The 21,055-nt window shown below is 43.5% G+C and overlaps 1 protein-coding gene across 1 annotated transcript; it reads left to right on the plus strand.

Annotated features, from left to right (window-relative positions):
* Positions 1-253: 253 nt before the first annotated feature.
* RND3 (Rho family GTPase 3) lies at positions 254-20,094 on the plus strand. Its single transcript, XM_016205677.2, has 5 exons — positions 254-665; positions 1,126-1,213; positions 13,079-13,188; positions 16,271-16,405; positions 18,088-20,094. The coding sequence occupies exons 1-5, from the start codon at positions 516-518 to the stop codon at positions 18,337-18,339; spliced, it is 735 nt and encodes a 244-aa protein (XP_016061163.1). The 5' UTR covers positions 254-515; the 3' UTR covers positions 18,340-20,094.
* Positions 20,095-21,055: the final 961 nt, after the last annotated feature.

The raw sequence follows: 21,055 nt of genomic DNA on the forward strand, positions 1-21,055 counted from the left end.
GCACACAGGTTCAGTTCTCCATCTCCTCCTGGGCTTGCACAGTCCAGTCCACCAGCAAAGCGTCCTTGGAGCGAAGTTGTCCCAGAGCCCTGGTCGGGGAGTAGATCCCGCGCGGTCACCCTAGAGGGCGCACTGCTTACATTGTCCGCGAGCCGCCAGACTGCGCTCGCTCCCAGGCTCCATAAAAGGGGAGGAGGCGGATCGGTTTCCTTCTCTCATTGAGAAAGAAGAGGATTGGAAGGCCGAGCGTATAAAGCCGGGCGGGGAGCGTGAAACAAAGCAGTCGGATCGGAATTGGACTTGGGGAACGTGGTGTGGAGTCAAGCGTAAAACTTGTTGGAGGGGAGTCACGAGCCTGCTCCTCCAGCTCTCCTCGTCCGAGCCGTGCTTCCGAGGTTCCCACCAGCTTTGCAATTTATTTTTTTATATCTGCTTTTTATAGAGAGAGAAATATATATATATATTTTCCTCTTAAAAGAAAAATTTCTGTTCTAAGAGACAATAAGACAAGATCAATGAAGGAGAGAAGAGCCAGCCAGAAATTATCCAGTAAATCGATCATGGATCCTAATCAGAACGTGAAATGCAAGATAGTAGTGGTGGGAGACAGCCAGTGTGGGAAAACCGCGCTGCTGCACGTCTTCGCCAAAGACTGCTTCCCCGAGGTGAGTGCGCGGCCCGGGCTTCGCGGAGGGGCGGCTCGCGGGGTCCCCGCTCTCCAGGTGGGTTTCCCGTTGCTTTACCTCTTCACCCATTTTCCAAAAGCTATCTTTCTCACCGCTTATTACTTTCCCCCTGGTTAGCCTACCTGGAGAGGGAAAGTGGGCAGGAAGCGTCTAGGGGTTGGGACGCGCCTGCACATCTGCTGGTAGCTCTGAAACTTGTCGGGTCTTGCGTGCGGAACCTGGGGTTGGGAGGTTTGGATCCTCGCGTCTTGGGGAGCTGGGTGGGGCGAGTGGGGAGTCAGACGGGGATTTAGGAAAGGGTCCTCATGTTTCTTGGGTGACTGGATTTTTTTTTTTTTAATTTTAAATCGAGGCAGTTTTTCAGAGGGTGTAGTGTGGCGTCGTACATTTTAAGATAACCTCTGTGCGCTCTTTCCTTCTGTCCGTTTTGTTCGTCCAGAATTACGTCCCTACAGTGTTTGAGAATTACACGGCCAGTTTTGAAATCGACACACAAAGAATAGAACTGAGCCTATGGGACACTTCGGGTAAGTCACCGGACCGCGCGGCGCTGTGGGCGGGTGTCCAGCGGCTCTGGGGTGCGTGCGGGTCCGGGGACCCGGAGCCTGGCGGCTCTCAGCACCGGCCGGCGCGCCACCAGCGCTCTGCCGCCGCTTGGTTAACGTCGTCCTTTCCGAGGGGTTCCCGAGGTCCCTGCTGGGTGACAGTTTTGCCCCTTCTGGGTGGGGGTGGGGGTATGAGAGTGCGGAGGGAAAAGCTCTGTGTGCCCGCTGGGTGACCCCGCGGTGGGAACCGCTTGTAGCCGGGCGGCCAGGGAGCGGTTGGCTCGCGGGGCTGTGCCGGAGTCGCCTCGCCGCTGCCAAGGTGGCTCCATGTTGGGGTGACATGTGCACCGCCTCGGAGCCACCTAGCTCCCGGCGGGCGCCCCTGCGGGATCTAACCTGCTGATTTTCTGGGACGCGGGGAGCACAGCGGGGACGGTGGGAAGTGGGAGGTGGGAGAAAATCCCTGAAGCGACGCAGTTGCATTTGGATCCCGCCCTTGCGCGGGGCGGAGGGAGAGTCGAGCGAGCGCGGGCGGCACCGGCGCACGTGACGCCTCCGCGGGGAACGCGCTGGGCCGGGCGCGCCGCCCGCGCCGCCCGCCTCCTCCCGGCGCGGCCCGCGGGCCTGAGCGCCCCGCCCCCGCCCCCCGCCCCGCCTCGCGAGCGCGCGGTCCGCCGCCGCCCGTGCCGTGCCCCTCCTGACCCGATTGCCTCACCCCCCGCCGGCCTACGAGGCGGCGCGGGCCGCACTATTCGCCTCTGACCTTCCCGTCCAGTTGAATTATTGGTTTCGCGGTGAATTATTTTCAAGGGTCTGGGGTTCAAGACCGGGTGATTGCCTTCCCACGAGCCCACCCATCTACCTGGCCCGCGGTGGTGGTAGGGAGGGCGGGGCGCCCGCGGGGGGAAGGGGGGAGGATCCCTGCGTGAGGCTCTCAGGGTTTCCTGCGGGTTCTAACCGCGGCGAGGGGCGGGGGCCCCCCCCGGAATCTCGGTCTGAGATGCGGGCCCCCGCCGCTCTAGTCCGCGGTGCCGGGAGCGAAGGGTATTGCCCCAGGGGGAGGGGGCGCCGCGGCGGAGGCCGGGTCAAAGCCCCTACCCTGACGCCTGGGAGTTTAGCGGGGAGCCGGGCGGCCGCGGGGGAACCGAGCCAAACCCCCTGTGAAACTAGCGCGCAAGTGCCAGCACGCAGGATTTGCTGTCAAGCTGGGGAGGCGTCGGGATGGAGCGCGGCCCAGCTGGGAGGAGCCCCGCGGAGGTGCTTCTGGGCGGCGCGAGTTCCCCACCACCTTGGCTTTAACCCCTGGAGCCCCGGAGGGACCCTGGGGATTTGAGAGCAGGAGGCAGGGACCGGGCCGACCGGGTCGCCGGAGGCAGTCCAGTGCACAAAGGCGAGCGGGGAGCCTCGCACGAGCGCCTCTCACGGTCGCTGCCAGATGCTCCGAGCTCTGCAGCGAGAAGCGCCGGTTTTGTTTCTCCCTGGAGAGCCGGCTCTTCCTGGATCCTTGCCAAGGGCAGCAGAACCAGGACCTCATCGTGTTTTGTGTTGGGGAGTGCACACAGCACCGCAGCTGCGGGGAAGGCGTTGATAGAATGCTGGTGTTTTCTCACTTCAGTAGTTCCTATCATCAGCATTGTTGCAGAGCCTAGTACTTAATGGGCTCTAATTCCCAGACATATCATGGCATTTGCTATACCTGGTGGGCAGGACAGCTGGTTTGGTACCAATAATTAGTACTAGTAACACAGCTCCCCGCCCCCAGCTCTATTTGGACCTAAGGCATGGTAAGAAGTATTTAGGCGTGAGGGCTGTGAATCTGATCCAGTCGTTGATAGGAAGCTCTGTTTAGATCTTAGCTACTGGTTACCAGGGACTTCTGTGTACAAATCCCCTACCTCCCCGAGTCTCTTTTCATTATCTGAAAACAGAGAAATAGAGAGCTAGATAATGTGCATCTCTCCCAGCCCTTTGCTTCTTGGCTTTAGTACACTGGACAAGCAAGTCTTTTTGTTTCCCAGGATGTTGGCTGGCTTCAGCTCTTAGTCCCAGTGGATCTGGCATCCCATGCAGGGGTTTTCACCACCCACAAAGCAAGCCAGGTTCTGGACAGAGCCACTGCTTCCTGGTGGATATAGGAAGGAGACTCATTTGGGCAGGGGAGGGGCATGGATGGGCTTACAGGAAAGCTGGGTTATCCCTCCCCCTTCTCAGGCTTCCAGAGTCACAGGACCACCAACGAAGATTTTTCGATTAGGCCCCCAAAGGGCAAAATTGACTTTTTTTTTTTTTTTAGCAGAAAAAAATCACATTGGTTTTCAAAGGAAACCAAATGTGGGCAGTTTATAGTTAGAGGCTATGCTTCACGTGTGCAGATAAATATCGCTTCAGATATTTCCAGGTATTTAATTCAAACTCTGTGGTTTGTAGTCTCTGCATACATAGCATCTTGTCTCACACACAGTAGTCACCCAATAAAGTGTGTTGCATGAACAAATGAATATGCAGTTTCCAAGGAGATGAGATTCCCTGACATTTATTACCGCTGAATTACCTGTGCACAAAGAATGTCAACTTTATAAACATTGCCTTTCACCAAATTAAAGATAATCACCTGAAATGAAGTCTGTAGTGAGATAATCACTTGTATTTTTACTTAATGAAACAAAACCTATGCATGTTTAACTAAAATATAAAGGCTTGAAAAAACTGTGATTAAGAAAATTATTCCATAATGAAATCTTTGTTCGAATTGAGATTTATACCAATGGAAAAAAGGCATAAGGGAATTCGTTAGAATCCCATTATGTTGTTTGAGAGACAAAATATTAGTTAATTAAACCCAGCTACCAAGCACTGCTTAAATTCTAAGAATAGACTCTTTTCACTAAAAATGGTTTGTCATTCATTCATGAGCAAAAAACATCGAGCAAGAGCCATTGCATCAACAGCTAATCATTTCAAGTATCTTTAACATTTTCCATTGCATCTCGAGCTTTTCATGGCAAATTTCTAAACAAGACTATTTTTTGATGAATATTTGACATTTTCTTTGCCCACTAAGACATTTGTTTAGTTCAGGTTGTGAAAATAATTTCATGTGCCTTATGCCTCTTGATACATTTATTTTTGCACCTGCTATCAATTTAACTCTGGAGATAAGATCTAAACCAAGTCTCTAAAATCCCTAATGTCTTTTTTTTTCCTTTCTAAAACTTTGTGAATATTAAGAGATTTAGGAAAAATTAGATGTTCCTAACTTCTCTTATATAGAGAGAAAAACTGAATAAATTTTGTCCTTTGGATGGCATTCACACCCTCTTTAGCCTCCTAGGAGAGGGGCAAACATTCAGGAGAATGAAGCAGTTCTCATAAGGGGTCTCCTTTTCCCCCAGCAGTCATACAGTGTGCATCGGCAAAGCTCTGCCAATTTTGGTGTAGGAAAGAACATCAAGTGCAAGTACACTATGTGGGGCCTCTTTGCACCAAGAGAGAAGATAATTCATTCCCCACTTTTTAAGGCACAGTAACTTAACAGTTCCTTTTCCATTTTCTCTCTAGCTCCCTCTTTTTCTCTGCACCTACTATGTGCAGGCCCTATGTGAGGCCTTAGAGATGCATTGTTAATTAAAATAAGGCCCTGTTTCTAAGAGTCATATAATTCAGGTGGGGTGGGGAGTGGAGAGAAGGAAACTGTCCCCACTTAGTGTAGCTCATATTCCACTTATGATGAGGTCCTTGCACCAAGTGCCCTGTTCCACGTGGTTACAGTGTAATTCCATTGTCAGGCATCCCTTGTGCTGATAGATCCTGCTCAGGTAGGAAGCAGCTTCTCCCTTCCACCCCCAGTGCACACACCAGTTAAAGCAACCATAGTGGCACTTGGCCAGTTGATTTCTGATGGCTACTTAAAGTCACTCCATCCCCCCTGAAAGTAAACAAAACCTTTGAACTAATGGCCACCAGGAATCCTCTAAAAGGTGGTTGGGGTGGAGAGGCAAAGGTAATCGTTGGATATAGATCCATAATTTCTTGATTTTAATGAAAAGTATTCACTTTTCATTAAGAAGATGAACATTTTTATTAATAGCTTCAGAAATGCCCCGAATGATTTTGAAATTTACTCAATAAGTTTCTGCAAAACCGTGGGTCACGGGTTCATCATTTTGAAGTGATAGGTTGAGATTATCATGTGCTTCAGAACTGGCCACATTTGCCAAGCATGGAAGCAATTTGTAGCGTGGAGCCAAATGACTACTAATAATAGAAACTTAGTCATTTAAGGATCACCATATCTTTCCTAAGTGATATGATTGCAGTGTAATTTCAGCACATGTGATTTACGGGATAATAATCATTCATGCCAGCTTTTAACCAAGGCACGTTAATGCACATTTTATTTCAGGAATATTATTAGTTTTAAAATACTCAATTCAGCTTCTGAAATTCCCCTACAATAACTATGCTTTTGCCTCATGAATACTCTTTTGAATCTTGTCATGATACAAGCTTCTTTTAGGCCCTAAGTGCTAAAGTTAGCACTTCCTATATTAGTTTTTAACATTATTAACAGAACATGTAATATTCTTTAAATTTTATACTTAAAGGAAAAGGGAGGAAAGAAAAATCTTAATTACTTATGGCCTGAGTTGAAGGGCAAACTCCTTTACAAATATAAGACTATCTGTATTGTTATATTAGTAGCTTACACATAAGTTTAGAGAACGGTCTCTGTGACAAGCACTCTATTGAAATATTTCATAATAGGGATGGAAATGTTTCAGCTGTGTTGGAGATTAGTGTATAATTAATTCAGAAAAGCAGCTTCAAAAGAGATCACTGGTCCTTTTTTGTGTGATTTAAGACGCAAATTAACACATCTAGGCAAGACATACAGAAAGGATTATAAAACCTTTTTTAGGGCATTCTGTGTGCATGAATTCTACTAGATGCTGTGGGAGCAGGGAGGGGACAGTGCAGAGTGGACCAGGAGCAGCTCCTGCCCTCAGGGCACTAACAGCCTTATATTTGCTGCTATAATATTGGTTTATAGGAGGGTGAGTCCCCAGGCTCCAAAGCTGGTTTCACCTATCAAGGAGAGGATCCAAAGAATTGCTGAAGGCCACAGGGCCAGCCCAAGCCCCTGACTTGTTACTCACTGCTCACTGAAGCCCACCGTCATGCCTTTCTTATCTCTAGAAGTTGAATCAGTTCTTAAGAAGTCTTAAACATCCCTCCCACTTGGTATTTAATAATTATCAAAGGAAACCAAGATTCTGAAAGCTGAAGTCTGACTTAAATTAACCTTGTTAGAGAAAGAAAGAAGCCAGGAATTTACAAAGCCAAAGACTCATGGGTGCTTGTGATGTGACTGCCAAGGGCAAACTGCAGACAACCAGTTCAGTCCTAGGTGGTGATGACCCCTAGGAGCTTAGAGTTTCAAAACCAGGTTCAACTTGAGTTTTTACCCTGAAACCCTGTAAGAGATACAGATTAAGGCATAACAGAGCTCTAAGTTTGGATGGTGATTTCCAATAAGCAACATCTGGAGATCTGTCCACCACGCAACAATTTCAATTTAAACTATGGATCAAAAAAAGCATAAATTCCCTTTCTAAGTCTCTACATCTATCTCTAGATTTTTCTTCTTCCTCTTCCTCTTCCTCTTCCTCCTCCTCTTCTTCTTCTTCTTCTTCTTCTTTCTTCTTTCTTCTTTCTTCTTCTTTCTTCTTCTTCTTCTTTAAATTTAAACCCCACGTAGTGCTGGGTTTCCTCCAGCCTAGTTTCTTGCTAAGTTGCACATTTCAGTGAGGAGTCCATATTGGTCATTCTGATGCCACCTGAAATAGCCAGATGCTTCCTCATTAATCCCGTTCTTTTGCATGTAGCTATGACACCCAGGGTCAATAGTTTTTCCAGGAAGGTCATGGTACCTGTTGGGCTGGGCCAAGTGAACTAGTTGCGGCTCGGCCATTTTCTGATGCCCTGTAAATGTCTTCTCATTTGCTATATATTGGCAGCTTTACTCAGAGACCCCCTTGACAAAACAAATTCCCATTGACATGGAATGTGAGCTGCCTCAGAAGTGTGACCAGGTGTTGTGCACATTGATTTTAAAAAGTGAGCCTGATGACAGGATGTGGCAAGGTGAATTCACCTGTGGACTATTCTCCAAGGATTCAAGTAGTATATTGGAACAAAAAGTCTTTCATCTGTTACCAAAGGATAGTGCCATTTTTTTAAATCCTCACCTGAAGATATGTTCGTTTGTTTGTTTATTTGTTTTTAAATTGATTTTAGAGAAAGAGACAAACATTGACTGGTTGCCTCTCATACGAGCCCCAATAGGGGATTGAACCCACAACCTACATATATGCCCTGACTAGGAATTGAACCTGCAACCTCTTGGTGTATGGGACGATGCTCCAACCTACTGAGCCACCCGGCCAGGGCTGGATAATGTTATTTAAAAAAGTATATCCATATCTACTCCTTGCCCTAAAGCTCTGTGACTTACCATAGTTGACTTTAAGTAGAATATTTTGATTCTTATTTTTTTTAAGTACCTCAGGAAGACTAGGAGTTTAGGCTAATGTTTTATTTACAGCCCCAAAACAGCAATCTTATTTCTACCTCATTGGCTTTCCAACTATGCATCTGCATTGCCCCCAGAAATTGAAAATATTGCTTCTATTTTTATAGCAACACTGAAGTGCCCCCCGCCCCCCCAATTTTCATAAAATATGTTTGTAATTCCAGTTAATCCAGACCTGTAGAAGAAACAAAATACTTTTCCTGGGAATGTTTGTTGCATATTTGTGGGCATCGCATTTGTGGGGCACACTACTTGGGGAAAGAGTTCAGAGATTTATACTGTGCCAGGCACAGAAGTTCTGCTCAGACTTGATTCACGTCATTGAGATTGTTGCTAATTGGGAGCTTTCACTGTGAGTGGAGGTGGCATGACGGAATGGGATCCGCTGGTAACTGGGCAGATCATAGTCTCAGGTGTTTGCTGCTTTTTGGTGCAGATGTTCTCTTGGTGGCCAATAAAAATACCAAAAGTTAATCTATTTTCTCTGCCAAATGATATGCAATTTTCCTAATTTTATTCTTGCTAGGAATTTCTTAAGGGGGGATAGGAAGTTTTTTAATTTAAGGTTCAAGTAAAAGAAATTATATTTATGAAATATTCAACTAGAAGAGTCTTTAGTTCTCAGGCTCCTATAGAGCCTCAAAGTGTTTGAACTGGTTTTGCAAAAGCTTCCATAAAGCCTCCCTTTTGGGCATGAATCTTCTTTCATATACAATTAATGTTGTACATATATGGTATGTTCTGTCTTTGTGAAAGAGTGACGTAAACAGGCAGGTATGTGTCTGCAGAATCAGTTTCTGGGTGAGGCTTTCGTGACTGTTCTTGGGCTGGAAATACTGCTCTCACCCAGAGTTAATGATCTTGAAGACAAAGATGGGTAGACCTGACGTTTCAAAAGCCTTTCAGAACTTTGCTGATGTTTGCCAAGCTTGAGGAGCTCTGAGAGCCACAAACGTGCACTTATTGTAATCTACACCCAAGCAAAAAGGTGTTTTAGGGGCGGGGTGCCTATGTGGTGTAGTTGTTTCTTTAAGATACAGAATTTTTCTGAAGTTTTCCCTTTATGGTCTGATAGGTTAATTAGAAAGGACTTTGGAAAAGTGCTGTGTGCTTTGGCATAATAAGAAATGCTGCAGCTGAGATTTCCATATGCATGAAGCCTGTCCCACATGCTGAGAAAGAGTTTTATTTGAGAAAGCGCAGTACCTAGACTTGTACTAGCTGTAGTACATTCTTGGATACTGGGGTACATACGTCAGTACCTACTGTGTACTGCAGTTAGAGTTGCGCACTTTCCTACATAGTAAAAAATGTGCAGAGCTCTTTCATGTATTGTTTTAGTTATGCAGTTACCCTGGAAGCTGTGCACCTGCATCATTAAAAAAAATATATATATATATATATATATATAAATAAAGTTAATGTGTTGCTGTTTGGCTTAACAGACTGTTTTAAGACTTTTGTGGGGGGATGTGGGAGTTAAGGGCTCTGAACATGGTTCCTGTTTCAGGAGCTTACTTTCAGCTCCCTGGCTTTGGTGTCACTGCTGTGCCTCCCTGTGTTGCTTCTCACTTCACAGGGGCATTCCTGGAATTCCTCTTCACTTTTTCTTGGCTGGCGAGTTCTACCACACATGCCTGTGATTACAGCGTGCGCTCTCCAGCTTTGCTTTCTTTGTGCAGTAGCATGGGCTCTATAGAGGGAACAGGGAAGAATCCAAAGTGCTTAAACACAGAGTAAACACTGCCAAGTTACACAGGATCTTTTTTCTTTTTCCTGAAGGTCCTGCTTAGCTGATGAATTGTTAGGTATTTTTTCAGGTAGATTTTTTTTTTTCTTTTATAATTCTGTATCCGTTTTTTCTACGAAAAAATAGCAGTAGATTTTCCTATCCAAAAAGAGTTTCAACCTTACCCCATCCAAAAATATAATGAGTAAGTGGTCTTGTTATTTTTAATGACAAATTACTCTTGTAGTTAGTGGTTAGACAAATTATACTTATAACTAATAAATGTAGAGATCAGTTTTATTACCACCTTTGGACACCCCTGTTGATCTAAAAGTGTGCTGTTCATTAACAGAAGTGATAGGACAGGATCGTTCCTAATCAGATCTTATGAAAGCTTTTTAAAAATTGCCTCTTGAGATGGTGGGCACACAGTGCAATATACAGATCTTGTATCATAAAAATGTACAGTTGAAACCTATATGATCCTGTTAGCCAATGTCACCCCAATAAATTTATTTTAAAAAGTTGCCTCTTTACACCTATAAGCAAGGTAGTTTATTTTTCCTGAACCTTCACATACATACGTATTTTCATTCAAAATAATTAAACCAAATAAAAACAGAAACAAATCTTCGTAAGAATGTGGTGTAAGTTGCAAACTCTTTCATTTTAAGTCAGGACAGTGTCTAAATTTTGCAGCTTTTTGGGTGTGCTCACCAGGCACAGAAAGCAGATTGCTTGATTCTAGTGAGCGGGAGTCTCCAGGCCACACAGAGGGCGGAACACAAAGCCAGGTCCCCTTTGTGCGGGGGAGGGATCCCAGCACACAAAGGCCGGAGGGGTGTTCTCTGCAGCCACGTGGTGACTTAAAAGATGAAACCATTTTCTTGGTAGTCCCAATTTTGATTATTCTATTTTAAGATCTTCATAATTCTCCAGCTGTCTTTTCTAAATTTTGTAGTATTTGGAAAAGATGGCCTCCATGTTGCACAGAGTAATTGGAGATCTGAGATTAGCAGTGGAGTCCTCTCATCTAGTCCCCAGTCATGTTCTGAAGGAATAAGGCACCTGGAGATGCCAGTGCTCCCAAGTTCAGGTCTGATCGAGGCTAGAAAGCAAGTGATTTCCAAGTAAGGATGTGTCTGAAAGCCTGGTTAGGTTTCTGACAACCCTCACTGTTGGAAAGCTCTGATTTTATGGATTTGGGGTCAGCTCATCTCCTGCTAACTTTGAAGAGCAGAGGAAATCCTGGAGTGCGTGGCTGGTACTTGGATTTCCACTGTATGACCTGGAATTTTCTGACTGTTTGGAAAGAGACTCCTTTAATGTTTTCAGCAGCAACTGTGTCAAAGTTAGACTTTGGACACAAACCGGAGAGGTTGCAATTCAGAAAGTCAGAAATACCAGTATATCCATACAGAGCGATAAGCCATCTCATTTCTGATGCCCCTCAGCAATGTTTAAATTAGTGAATTATTTGTGAGTTATTCTCTTAACCTCAGATTTAAGTGGCTGAAAAGGCAGGAGCTACAACTTGTCATTTTCAGAGACACCCTCATTCTAATATTCCTTAATATTTAAAATGGCTTGATTTTAAAAGAAACTGTAAAGCCTTCAGGCTTTTGGAAAATGCCTTTCAGTCTTCAGTCTGCTTCACCAGGGTCCTGATTCTAGATGTGGGTAGGGAGCTGGTGCAACTCAGGAGAAATTCCTGCTTAGATTGATTGTACTTAGTCATACACTTTTTCCCTGATTCCTACGGCGTTTCCTTCTTCCTTGATTGGCAGACACATCTGGCTTCATCTTGTCCTGGTCCATCTGTAGAGCAGCTAGTGTAAAGGCCACAGTGCCCCTGGGGCTCCTTAGTGACTGCTAGGGACCAGAATATACTGCGAATAGAGGATGGTGCACCCTAACTACAATACCAGATCTCAAGAGTAGCTTCTTGAAGAATTTTGTTTTGCTAGAAATGTAAAAGATTATTTTAAAGGCTTCTTTAGTCTTTCTCTTCTCCTGACATTGACTATCAAGGTTTTGATTTGTCAGGAGACAATGTGTCATGTTTTTCTGCTAGAAATAGAAGTGTTGTCAAAGTGGAATTGGTTTTCAAAAAGACTTTGGTGGCTTCGATTTTTTCTTTTCTCTCTAGTCTGGAGTCAAATGCAACACACACATATATATATTTCTCCTAATAAAATGATTCTCATATTATGCCTGTGAAATGTCAGTATACTGGAAATGATTTTAAAAAATAAAAAGCATTGGCAAGCTGTCTTTGATTTTATAGTCACACTATTTTATAATAATTAGCATCATGTAATTGCCCATCCTTTGAGATTCCTTTTTTTTAAAAAATATATCTTTATTGATTTCAGAGAGAGGAAAGGAGAGGGAGAGAGATAGAAACATCAATGATGATGAGACAGTCACTGATCTGGGGATCGAGCCCCCAACCCGGGCATGTGCCCTGACCGGGAATTGAACCCCCATCGCCTGGATCCTAGGTCGATGCTCAACCGCTGAGCCACACCTGGCCGGGCCCTTTGGGATTCCTAAAGGAAAAGAAGAGATTTCCTAACAGACTAGAGGGTTCTGTGGTTAAATTAATTGGCTGGTAACTTAAATCTTTAGGGTACCCTGGATTTGATTCAGGCCAAGATCCTTGGATCATGCCTCCCTGTCACTCTCAGAGATGGAACTGTGTAAAAAAGTGACGTGCTCCAATATGGCATTTATTACCTGCTTTGGCTGTAGCAGGAAGAGAGGCCGTGTAGGGCTTGGGGGCAAGTTTAAGTAAGCGAGCTCAAAGGTCGATGATGGCTTATCCAACCTTGTGACTGAGACAGGGTGCCCAGATGCGATTTACCCTGCTTCTCTTGGAAGAGCTGAACCTACCTGTCTTCCCTCCCCCACTCACCCTTACTGGATTGTCAGAGTGATTTTAAGTTTTGGTCCCTTTCCCTAGAAGTAGCTCCATTTATGGTGCTGGCTGCCACTTAGCTTTTAATAGCACCGACACAGCCATAACCATAGTTAATTCTTACCGATTCTGTACTAAATGCCACGCCCTGCCTGGGTTTATGTAACCCCAGGTGGATAATGTCATCTTCATTTGTGAATGAAGGCTCGTGTGCAGAGTCCCAAGCAACTCTGCCCTCCCTTCAGGGGTGGAGGGGGGTTTGCACTCCCCACTATCCCGCTCCAACAACCTCGGCCCTTCACCCAGGCGCCCTGGGCTTTACTGTGAACTGTGCAGACGTCAGCTAAAAGATCCTAGCTCTTCCCTTTCAATTCACATCAGATACAAGGGAGGCCCCATCCCTCTTCTGACAGAAATAAATGTTACTCGGCCTTTGTTTTTTGTTGTTGTTGTTGTTGTTTTTCGGTGTTCACTCCCAAGAATTAGAGGAGGTGGAAATGGGGCCCCCCATGTGACATTCAAGGTATTTAACTCAAAAGGGCAGGGTTAATGCATGACAGGCAAGGGATTTTCATCTGAAAATTTGTGTATCTTATCTCTTCTCAGGTTCGCCTTATTATGACAACGTCCGGCCCCTCTCTTACCCAGATTCGGATGCCGTGCTGATTTGCTTTGACATCAGTAGACCAGAGACTCTGGACAGTGTCCTGAAAAAGGCGAGTGCTGGGGAATGGGGACAGTTCATTACTGGCCCAGATATAACATAGAAACATGGGGTTGGCTGGGGAGCTCAAACACACTGGTTAATACTCTGCTGTATATTGTGTAGTTGGAACTCTGAAAAGGGTACTTTTACACTGTAACAGGGTTTCTACATGTGTCGCCAGTTTTGATGATGAAACTGCTTAAAGTTTTATTTCATTTTAAGAAACAAAATACCCTTTTAAGAGCCTCTGTTTATCCTTTGGCAGAAATTATATTTGATTTCTGTCAAGCATGTCTTTCTTCTTTCCTTCCTTCATTTACCTATAGATTGTGTCCTAGTTTATAAGTTTGCATTTGACCTCAACTCAGATAGTGAAATGAATGCATTAATAGTTGTTCTCATAAAGAAGCTGTGTTTCGGTAATAATGTTATTTATTAGAAACAGAAATAGAACTAATATAGGAGGAATAAGGGTGTGTTCCAGACACTAAACAAGGTGACCTGTAATTAGGTAGATGTCAGATACTAATAAAAGCAGTAGTTGTAAACATGTTCTAGATGATAACACATCCCTGGTTTCTGGAGGCAAAGGGGCCTAAGGAAGCTCTGGACAGAACCAGGGGGAGGTGGAGAGGAAGGGGACCTGTTGCAGGTGGGTCCCAGGTACTGAGAAGGCCAGTAGGAGGGAGGAGCTTTCCTTGGTCTCCACCAGTCTAGGACTCAGCCTCCAGGTAGTTACAGAGGCTTGTGCTTGACTGTGGATCAGCATGGATCAGCCACTAGCTGTGTTCTCAGCCCTGGCCTTGAGCTCTGCAGGGTTTCAAAATCAGACCCTTCTATGGAGCGCCCTCTCTTCTCTCTGCAGCCCTCTCTTCTCCATACACTAAGGCTTAGACAGAGGAGGGGGTTGAGACCAAAGCAGTGTAACATTTCGTGTATTTTTATTAATTTATATTTTCTTATCGTGTTTGATTGTTTGTCTTTTAAGTCATAGAAACTTAGGGTTTGAAGGTGAATCATCACCCATCTCTTTACTAAACATAACAAACAGTTATCTCAATGAAATATGCCTTTCTTAAAAATCAAAGGCTCTTTTTTACTCTTTAACTCTGTTTTGAGTAATCTATAGCAAAAAATGCTAATGTTTGTCAGATTCAAGCAGGAATACACCTTTCCTGTCTTCGGTGCTTGTAAACAGTTGCTAGACATGCATAAGAGGGAGGCCAAAGTCATTACACAGCTGAAGAGCAGCAGAACAGCATGCCTGGTGCTTGTCTGTAGATAAAAGAGATTGCTTATTTACTGGAGTTTTTACTTGATGTAGCAGCGGCTTATGTATAATTTATGATGAAAAGCCTTGCTCCTGTTTTATTTTGCTTTCGTCTTCTGAGACCAAATGAATAGTGACATTGGCCTTAAAGATATTAATGAGTGTGTTTTACATTCGTGTGAGGTTTAAGACTCATGATAACCCCTGCTATGGTTTGTCTTGATTAATTGAATCCTTTAAGTCCTTGAATATCAAAGAGGTTAGAGTGGCTGAGAGCAGGATAGATTGTATTATTTTTCTCAATTCACCTTCCAGTTCTTAACTCCAGTGCCATTCAGCACATGGTAGATGCTCCTAAATAATTCTGGGAGAGAGGGAGGTAGGGAGGTAGGGAGGGAAGGAAGGAAGGAAGGAAGGAAGGAAGGAAGGAAGGAAGGAAGGAAGGAAGGAAGGAAGGAAGGAAGGAAGGAAGGAAGGAAGGAAGGAAGGAAAGAAGGAAGGAAGGAAGGAAGGAAGACAGGCGGGAGGGAGGGAGGGAGGGAGGGAGGGAGGGAGGGAGGGAGGGAGGGAGGGAGGGAGGGAGGGAGGGAGGGGAAGGGGAGGAAGGTGAAGTTGGTGGATAAATTGAGCTCTTAGGGAAAATCTATTGCTCCCTTCAGTCCACTGGTGTACTTGGGACTGGAGTTCGTTGCCCACAGTACACCTCTAGCTCTGGAAATGTCTCCTCTGGTGGTCTTCTCAATCACTCCTGCAGGATGTCCCTCTTATCTAGTATTATATACATGACTTCATCACCCCCACTCTTCTGTGAATGCCTTTTTGGAAGGCACAGTTATGTCTTAATCATCTTTGTAACCAACACAATATTTAGTAAAGCACTTAATACATATTTGTGCGTGTGGGAGGGTAGAGTCAGGAGGCATGGATTCCTGATCTCAGCCCCTCTAATCCCTCTTCCCCAAGAGCCAGAGCCAGAGCTCTCCTGTGAACACTCTGAACTCCCGACTCCCATGCTGATGGCTATCTCAGGCTTGAGGAAGTGAAACCACAAAAGGACATCCATTTGCTCTTTAAAGGGACAATTAAAAAAGAACCCCCTGCCAGGCATTTCTGGAAGTTCTAATAATTCCTGTTAGGTCACGGAACAACTAACCCAATTGCATGAAATTGAAATATTTAACAAGAGTGTAACTTAAAACTATCTCAAGGGCTTATGAGCCACAGGACCAGATGCCTTTCTGATAGCTCCAAGAGGTGGGACTTTGCAATGTCATGGTCCCTGTTGATTTAGCCACTCGAATGGAAGCTCCTTAAAGGCAAGGTATTCTGTTTGTTAACCCCACCTCCGGTCCTTCAAATCTCAATGCAGATTTCACCACGTGGTAGCTGCTCATCTTTCCTGATGGGCTCGGCGAGTGCTACCTCTGCTGGCTCCTGTTCCCAGCCTTCTGTGCTGGGAAGTGTCAGCTCAACACATCTGAGGATGTAATCACTTGTTACAATATGTAATTATACTTAAGGCACTTTTATCTTTCAGAGATACCCCAATAATTAAGACATTACTGCAGCTACCTTCTGACAACACCCAACAAGTCTCTTGGAGAGAAGAGATAATAATATACATAAGTCCTCCCCAGTGGATCCATTTTAAAATGTAATAAAACTTAATATCTACTTAGGAGACAAATGCACGTTTGTTTCTTCATCTGAAGTGACAGTTTCTTTTAAAGGTCCTTTATGAGTCCAGTTCCAGTGGAGAAATTGCTTTCTATTCTATAGGTGTCAGCGCTTTGTTAATGTTTCATCTTTTTTCCCCCCATAGTGGAAAGGTGAAATCCAGGAGTTTTGTCCCAACACCAAAATGCTCATGGTTGGCTGCAAATCCGATCTTCGGACCGATGTCAGCACATTAGTGGAGCTCTCCAACCACAGACAGACACCAGTATCCTATGACCAGGTATGGATGTCGTCAGTGAACCAGTGGGGATTTTAAAAAGAATGACGGAAATGGAATGTCACTCATGAGAAGTAAAATAAAAAGTAGCCACTTTTCTTAAGGCTCAACCAGTGGTCAAGTCCATGTGCAAGACCCTTTTTAAGATACAGGTTTTGTACCATGTGTCCAGATTGGAACCATCTATAAACACAGATGGAGGGGGCTCGTGTTTTGGGGCCTGCACCTTCACAGCAGCATCTAAGCTCCTCTGGGCAGCCCAGAGCTCGGATCAATGTCAGCACTGCAAACTGAGCACCACAGTGGTCTGGGCCAAGGTTTGGCTAAAATTGTGATACATTGATACTGGACCCTGTCACGAAGCTGTCCAAGTTTTTTTTTTTTTAGTGGTTTACTGTATAAGGATTCATATGTGCTTATATGCATAAATAAGACAAGCTTTGAAAAAATCTTTTAAAATATGAATGATCTGTCATTTAGTAGGACAATCACATGTTTGATTGCTGAGCATATGAACAATGGGTCACATGCTACCTTGTATATTTCTGTAACTCCCACTGGATTTAAGAGAGAATGCGGTCAACATCATACTCTTTAAGACAGTTCAACTTATTTTCCACTCAGCAGCACTATAAAACAGTAAAGAAAGAAAAAGCCTTTGCCAGTAAAGTAGAACAGTCCATAAAACTGCCTTTTAGAGGCTCATCATTTCTTTAGGCGTTTCCCCTAAGTATTTAGAAGGGAGAACTGGTTTTAGAAATTTATTCTCTTAAAACAGATTCTAAAGAGAGTGCATGTTGAAAGAACAAGAATTTTTTTTGTTAGTATTCATTATTTTAAATATTGCCGTCTTTTGTCTTGAATTTCTAATTAAGAAAAATTTTGCTATTTAATAAACCATTTTGATATATACCTTCTTATTTTGCACACTGGATTGTATGGTCCACATTTAGAAAGTACATATTTTGTGTTTATTAAAGTTATAGATGTCATAAAAGTATTATTCCTTTTATCTGTTTATTTTGGCCCTAAGGCTTAATTACATACATCTCAAAATGGATTCTGTATTCTGTCCTTACCCCTGTTTTTGGTACAGCCTATTGATTAGTCTTGAGTCTATATACAGTCAAGAAAAGAGAAATCAAGTGCCCCATGAGGTACTGGAACAGGGTAGGGCCTGAGTCACCCCTGCCAGAGCCATGTGGAAAATGTATCATTTACATTCATGATCTTCAGCTGACTTTCCAATAGTAGGATCCTCTGAGCAATTCTATACTTTGCTGTGACCTGGAAGAACAAAGTATCTAGCTACTCTTAGCTACACTTGATAGTGAAGATGAATCACTTCTTAGCTTCTCTCTTACTTTAAATCACCTCTTGCTAACTGATGATTGGGGTCCTCATTTATTGATGACCCAGTGACACTAGATCAACCTTTAGCACCTCTGGGATGTCAAGCAATAGCTATTGAGTGATGAAAGTTGAGCATCTTAGGACTGGGTCTCGACTGGAAATATTTATGAAATGATAAAGGCAGTTCAAATTTAAAAAATGGTATTTTTTGCAGCAACACTTGGAAAATTCAGTTAACATTAGAAACGTTTCACCATGCATTATTATCTAGACACTTTATACCTTTCCCCAAAGACTTACTGTTGATAACAGTCTCTTCTTTTACTTCTCAGGGAGCAAATATGGCCAAACAGATCGGAGCAGCCACTTATATTGAATGCTCAGCGTTACAGTCGGAAAATAGCGTCAGAGACATTTTTCACGTCGCCACCTTGGCCTGTGTAAACAAAACAAATAAAAACGTTAAGCGGAACAAATCGCAGAGGGCCACAAAGCGCATTTCCCACATGCCCAGCAGACCAGAGCTCTCGGCAGTCGCTACGGACTTACGGAAGGACAAAGCGAAGAGCTGCACTGTGATGTGAACCCCCCATTACCCTTACCGAGGGCCAGGAAGCTTAGTGTAAAAACCAACAACACAACGAAAAGGTGAAGTCTGAATGAAGTGCACAGCCAAAGTCACATATTCCGGAGGCTTAGGAGGCATTTGAGAGGATGCTCATCTTTTTGGAATCCTGTCCTTAGTTTCGGCATGTAGAACAGGTGGTGAGAAGGGAATGCGTTGAAGAGTTCTGGTGGGACTTGAGAAATATGCCAAAAAAGAGAGATTCAGATGGGCTAGAGGTAGGTGAGGAGGCATGCGAGTACCTCCAAGAAGAAAAATCCCGCTCCGAATGGTGCTTGCATTATTGTTTTCTTTGTTATAATCTATTCATGAATCTCTACTTTGATTTAATTTTTAAGTGTTTTAATCTCCTTTGCAAAACGTATATATTAATATACCGTCCTCATTGGGGAACTGGCACTGTGACCTTAGCGTTTAGTTTTCTAGAGGATGTGATCTAATTTCCTTCTAGCTCATCATTAAAATGGAAATTGTATCAGGACCCGTGGGATATCCAGAGGAAAAGTTTGTGAGGCTTTGAAATCTTGCCTTCCTGGAGATAGCTGAGTGAAATGGCTCTAAGGAAAGGCTTTTGCAGTCTTGCCAAATATGCAGACGGTCAAATAGAAAACAAGTGTTGATTTTCATTCAGTCTGATGGTTCTGTTCATCATTGTGATTGTCATTAAAAAGTGGTAAATTGCTCAAGGTAATATTTTTGTGTGCTGTTTAGAAAAGAAGGTGTGTGATTTTTTAATTTTTTTTTTTTTTGCCATCGTTAATGAAAATGCAAAGTCAAATAAAAGGTGTCTTGGTTTGAAGTCATAGAATGAATGATCAAAGGGGGGGGGAAATGTAGGTACTGTTTTCACCTGAAGAAATAATGAAGGAATAGCAGAAAGCACAGTTTGTGAGGAAAGCTGTCTGGAATTGTTACCAAAAGTACAAAGCAAAAGGCCTCTTATTTGGGGGATGAAGCTCCAAACTTGGCAGCATCTGATGAGATCTTTTGGTTTAGTTCACTTTCTTTAAATGAACATGATCAGAGGAGGACCCTCTTGTCCAAGCTCTATAGAATCCTTAGAGGAAAATTATCTGCTGTCCATCCTGACACTATGCTAGCCATTCTAGAGAGTGATTGCTAAACCTCACTTAACCAGAGTCTGCCAAGGCCCATGTTCAGTACTTGATCACCGTTATTACCTGAAATAATCAGCATTTTAAATAGTTTACAGATATTTCTGACCAGTTCCTTTTAGAGCTTCTTTCAGAGTATAAACCAGACCTGACCTGTTGGTGCTTGTTGAAAACAAGCTTTCTTTCCAATGATAAAGCTTCATTTTTGAAGTGTTGAAGCTGTCGCTCCCATTAAATTGTGGCAGGAGAGGAGATTAAGGTAATTACAAACCTAGTTCTACGTCCCGCAAGCACTTTGTTTTGTCTCTGCAAGGAAATACCATTCCAGTCATTTCCCACGAAATACAGACGTGTTACCAACATAATATGCTTTGACTGAGGCAGCATTATGCTTTGGGCAGTATTACAAAATAGCTGGCAAGTGCTTTCTGTATTTAAATATTGTAAAAAGAAAATAAGTTATAACTGTTAAAAAGCAGAACTTTCGTTGCAGTTTTTACAATGTTGAAGTCAATTTGTATGTTTGTTTGGTCAATGTTTCTGCAGTATTTATTAAAACATACTTTCTTTTTTTCCGTTCAAATAAAAAAGTAACCATGTCTTTGTCTAACTGTGACCTGCCTTTTATTATCTACTTGCTGATTTAGCTGTTTAGTTTTGTTCTTTGACAGATGATTACAGAATTGGGCCTCATGTTTCCAAACCTAGTAGGCTTTGGAAAATTTTGATTCTGGGGAGTAGTAACAGTTTCTTGGGGAAAGATAAATCTGCATCTATAAAGGGTTTTCATGATGATGTCAAATCACAAGAAGAAAATGGAGCATAATTAGACTAAGTGATTTGATCGTAAACATAAAGAACCATGATACCGCTTGGAATTAACTTGTAGAAAGCGTGGGATTGCTTTGGACACCAGTAATGACAGTACGGTGCAGTCTCAGGTTATAGATTTAATTCTGACTTGAGGGCAGTTTGCATCCCTGCCCTCTAGGACTCCAAGCCTCAGTCTCTAACCCAGCCACCCACCTCGCAATTTTTGTTCGTGTTCACAGAGGCCAATTATATGGATGACCCAGGACCCAACTATTGCAGCAATGAAGGGAAGGGGAAAAACAAGCAACAAAAATGGCCTTGTTTATAGTAGCAGCGTCTCAATAATCGAGCAACATAATATAGGCTCCCTCAGTGTGTGAAGATGTAAAGGGAGCATGGAATAGCTTAGGACCAAGGGAAGCCTGGGTCCCCATAAACCAGTTGGTTCTGTCTTTAGCTAAAACTCTTATAAGTTTTACATAAATGTCCAAAGATACACCCAGAGGGACTTTAAAACTCAGCTATTCTTTCTACATAGCTAAGTCACTTCATATAAAAACTCCATCCTGTGGTTCTGTGGCTATATTTTAATGACCTTAGAAGTCTTGGAGGTATAGTTACTTGCTTGGGAAGAATTCTCGGAAGCACAAACCAAAGGGGAAACCTGAGGATCTAGCATGAGTGAATGAATTAAAGAGCATTGACATGGGGCAGACTCAAAAAAATTTTAAAAGCACAGAATTACCA

This window comes from Miniopterus natalensis, chromosome 8, assembly GCF_054644295.1.
Source record: "Miniopterus natalensis isolate mMinNat1 chromosome 8, mMinNat1.hap1, whole genome shotgun sequence".
Lineage (NCBI taxonomy): Eukaryota > Metazoa > Chordata > Mammalia > Chiroptera > Miniopteridae > Miniopterus > Miniopterus natalensis.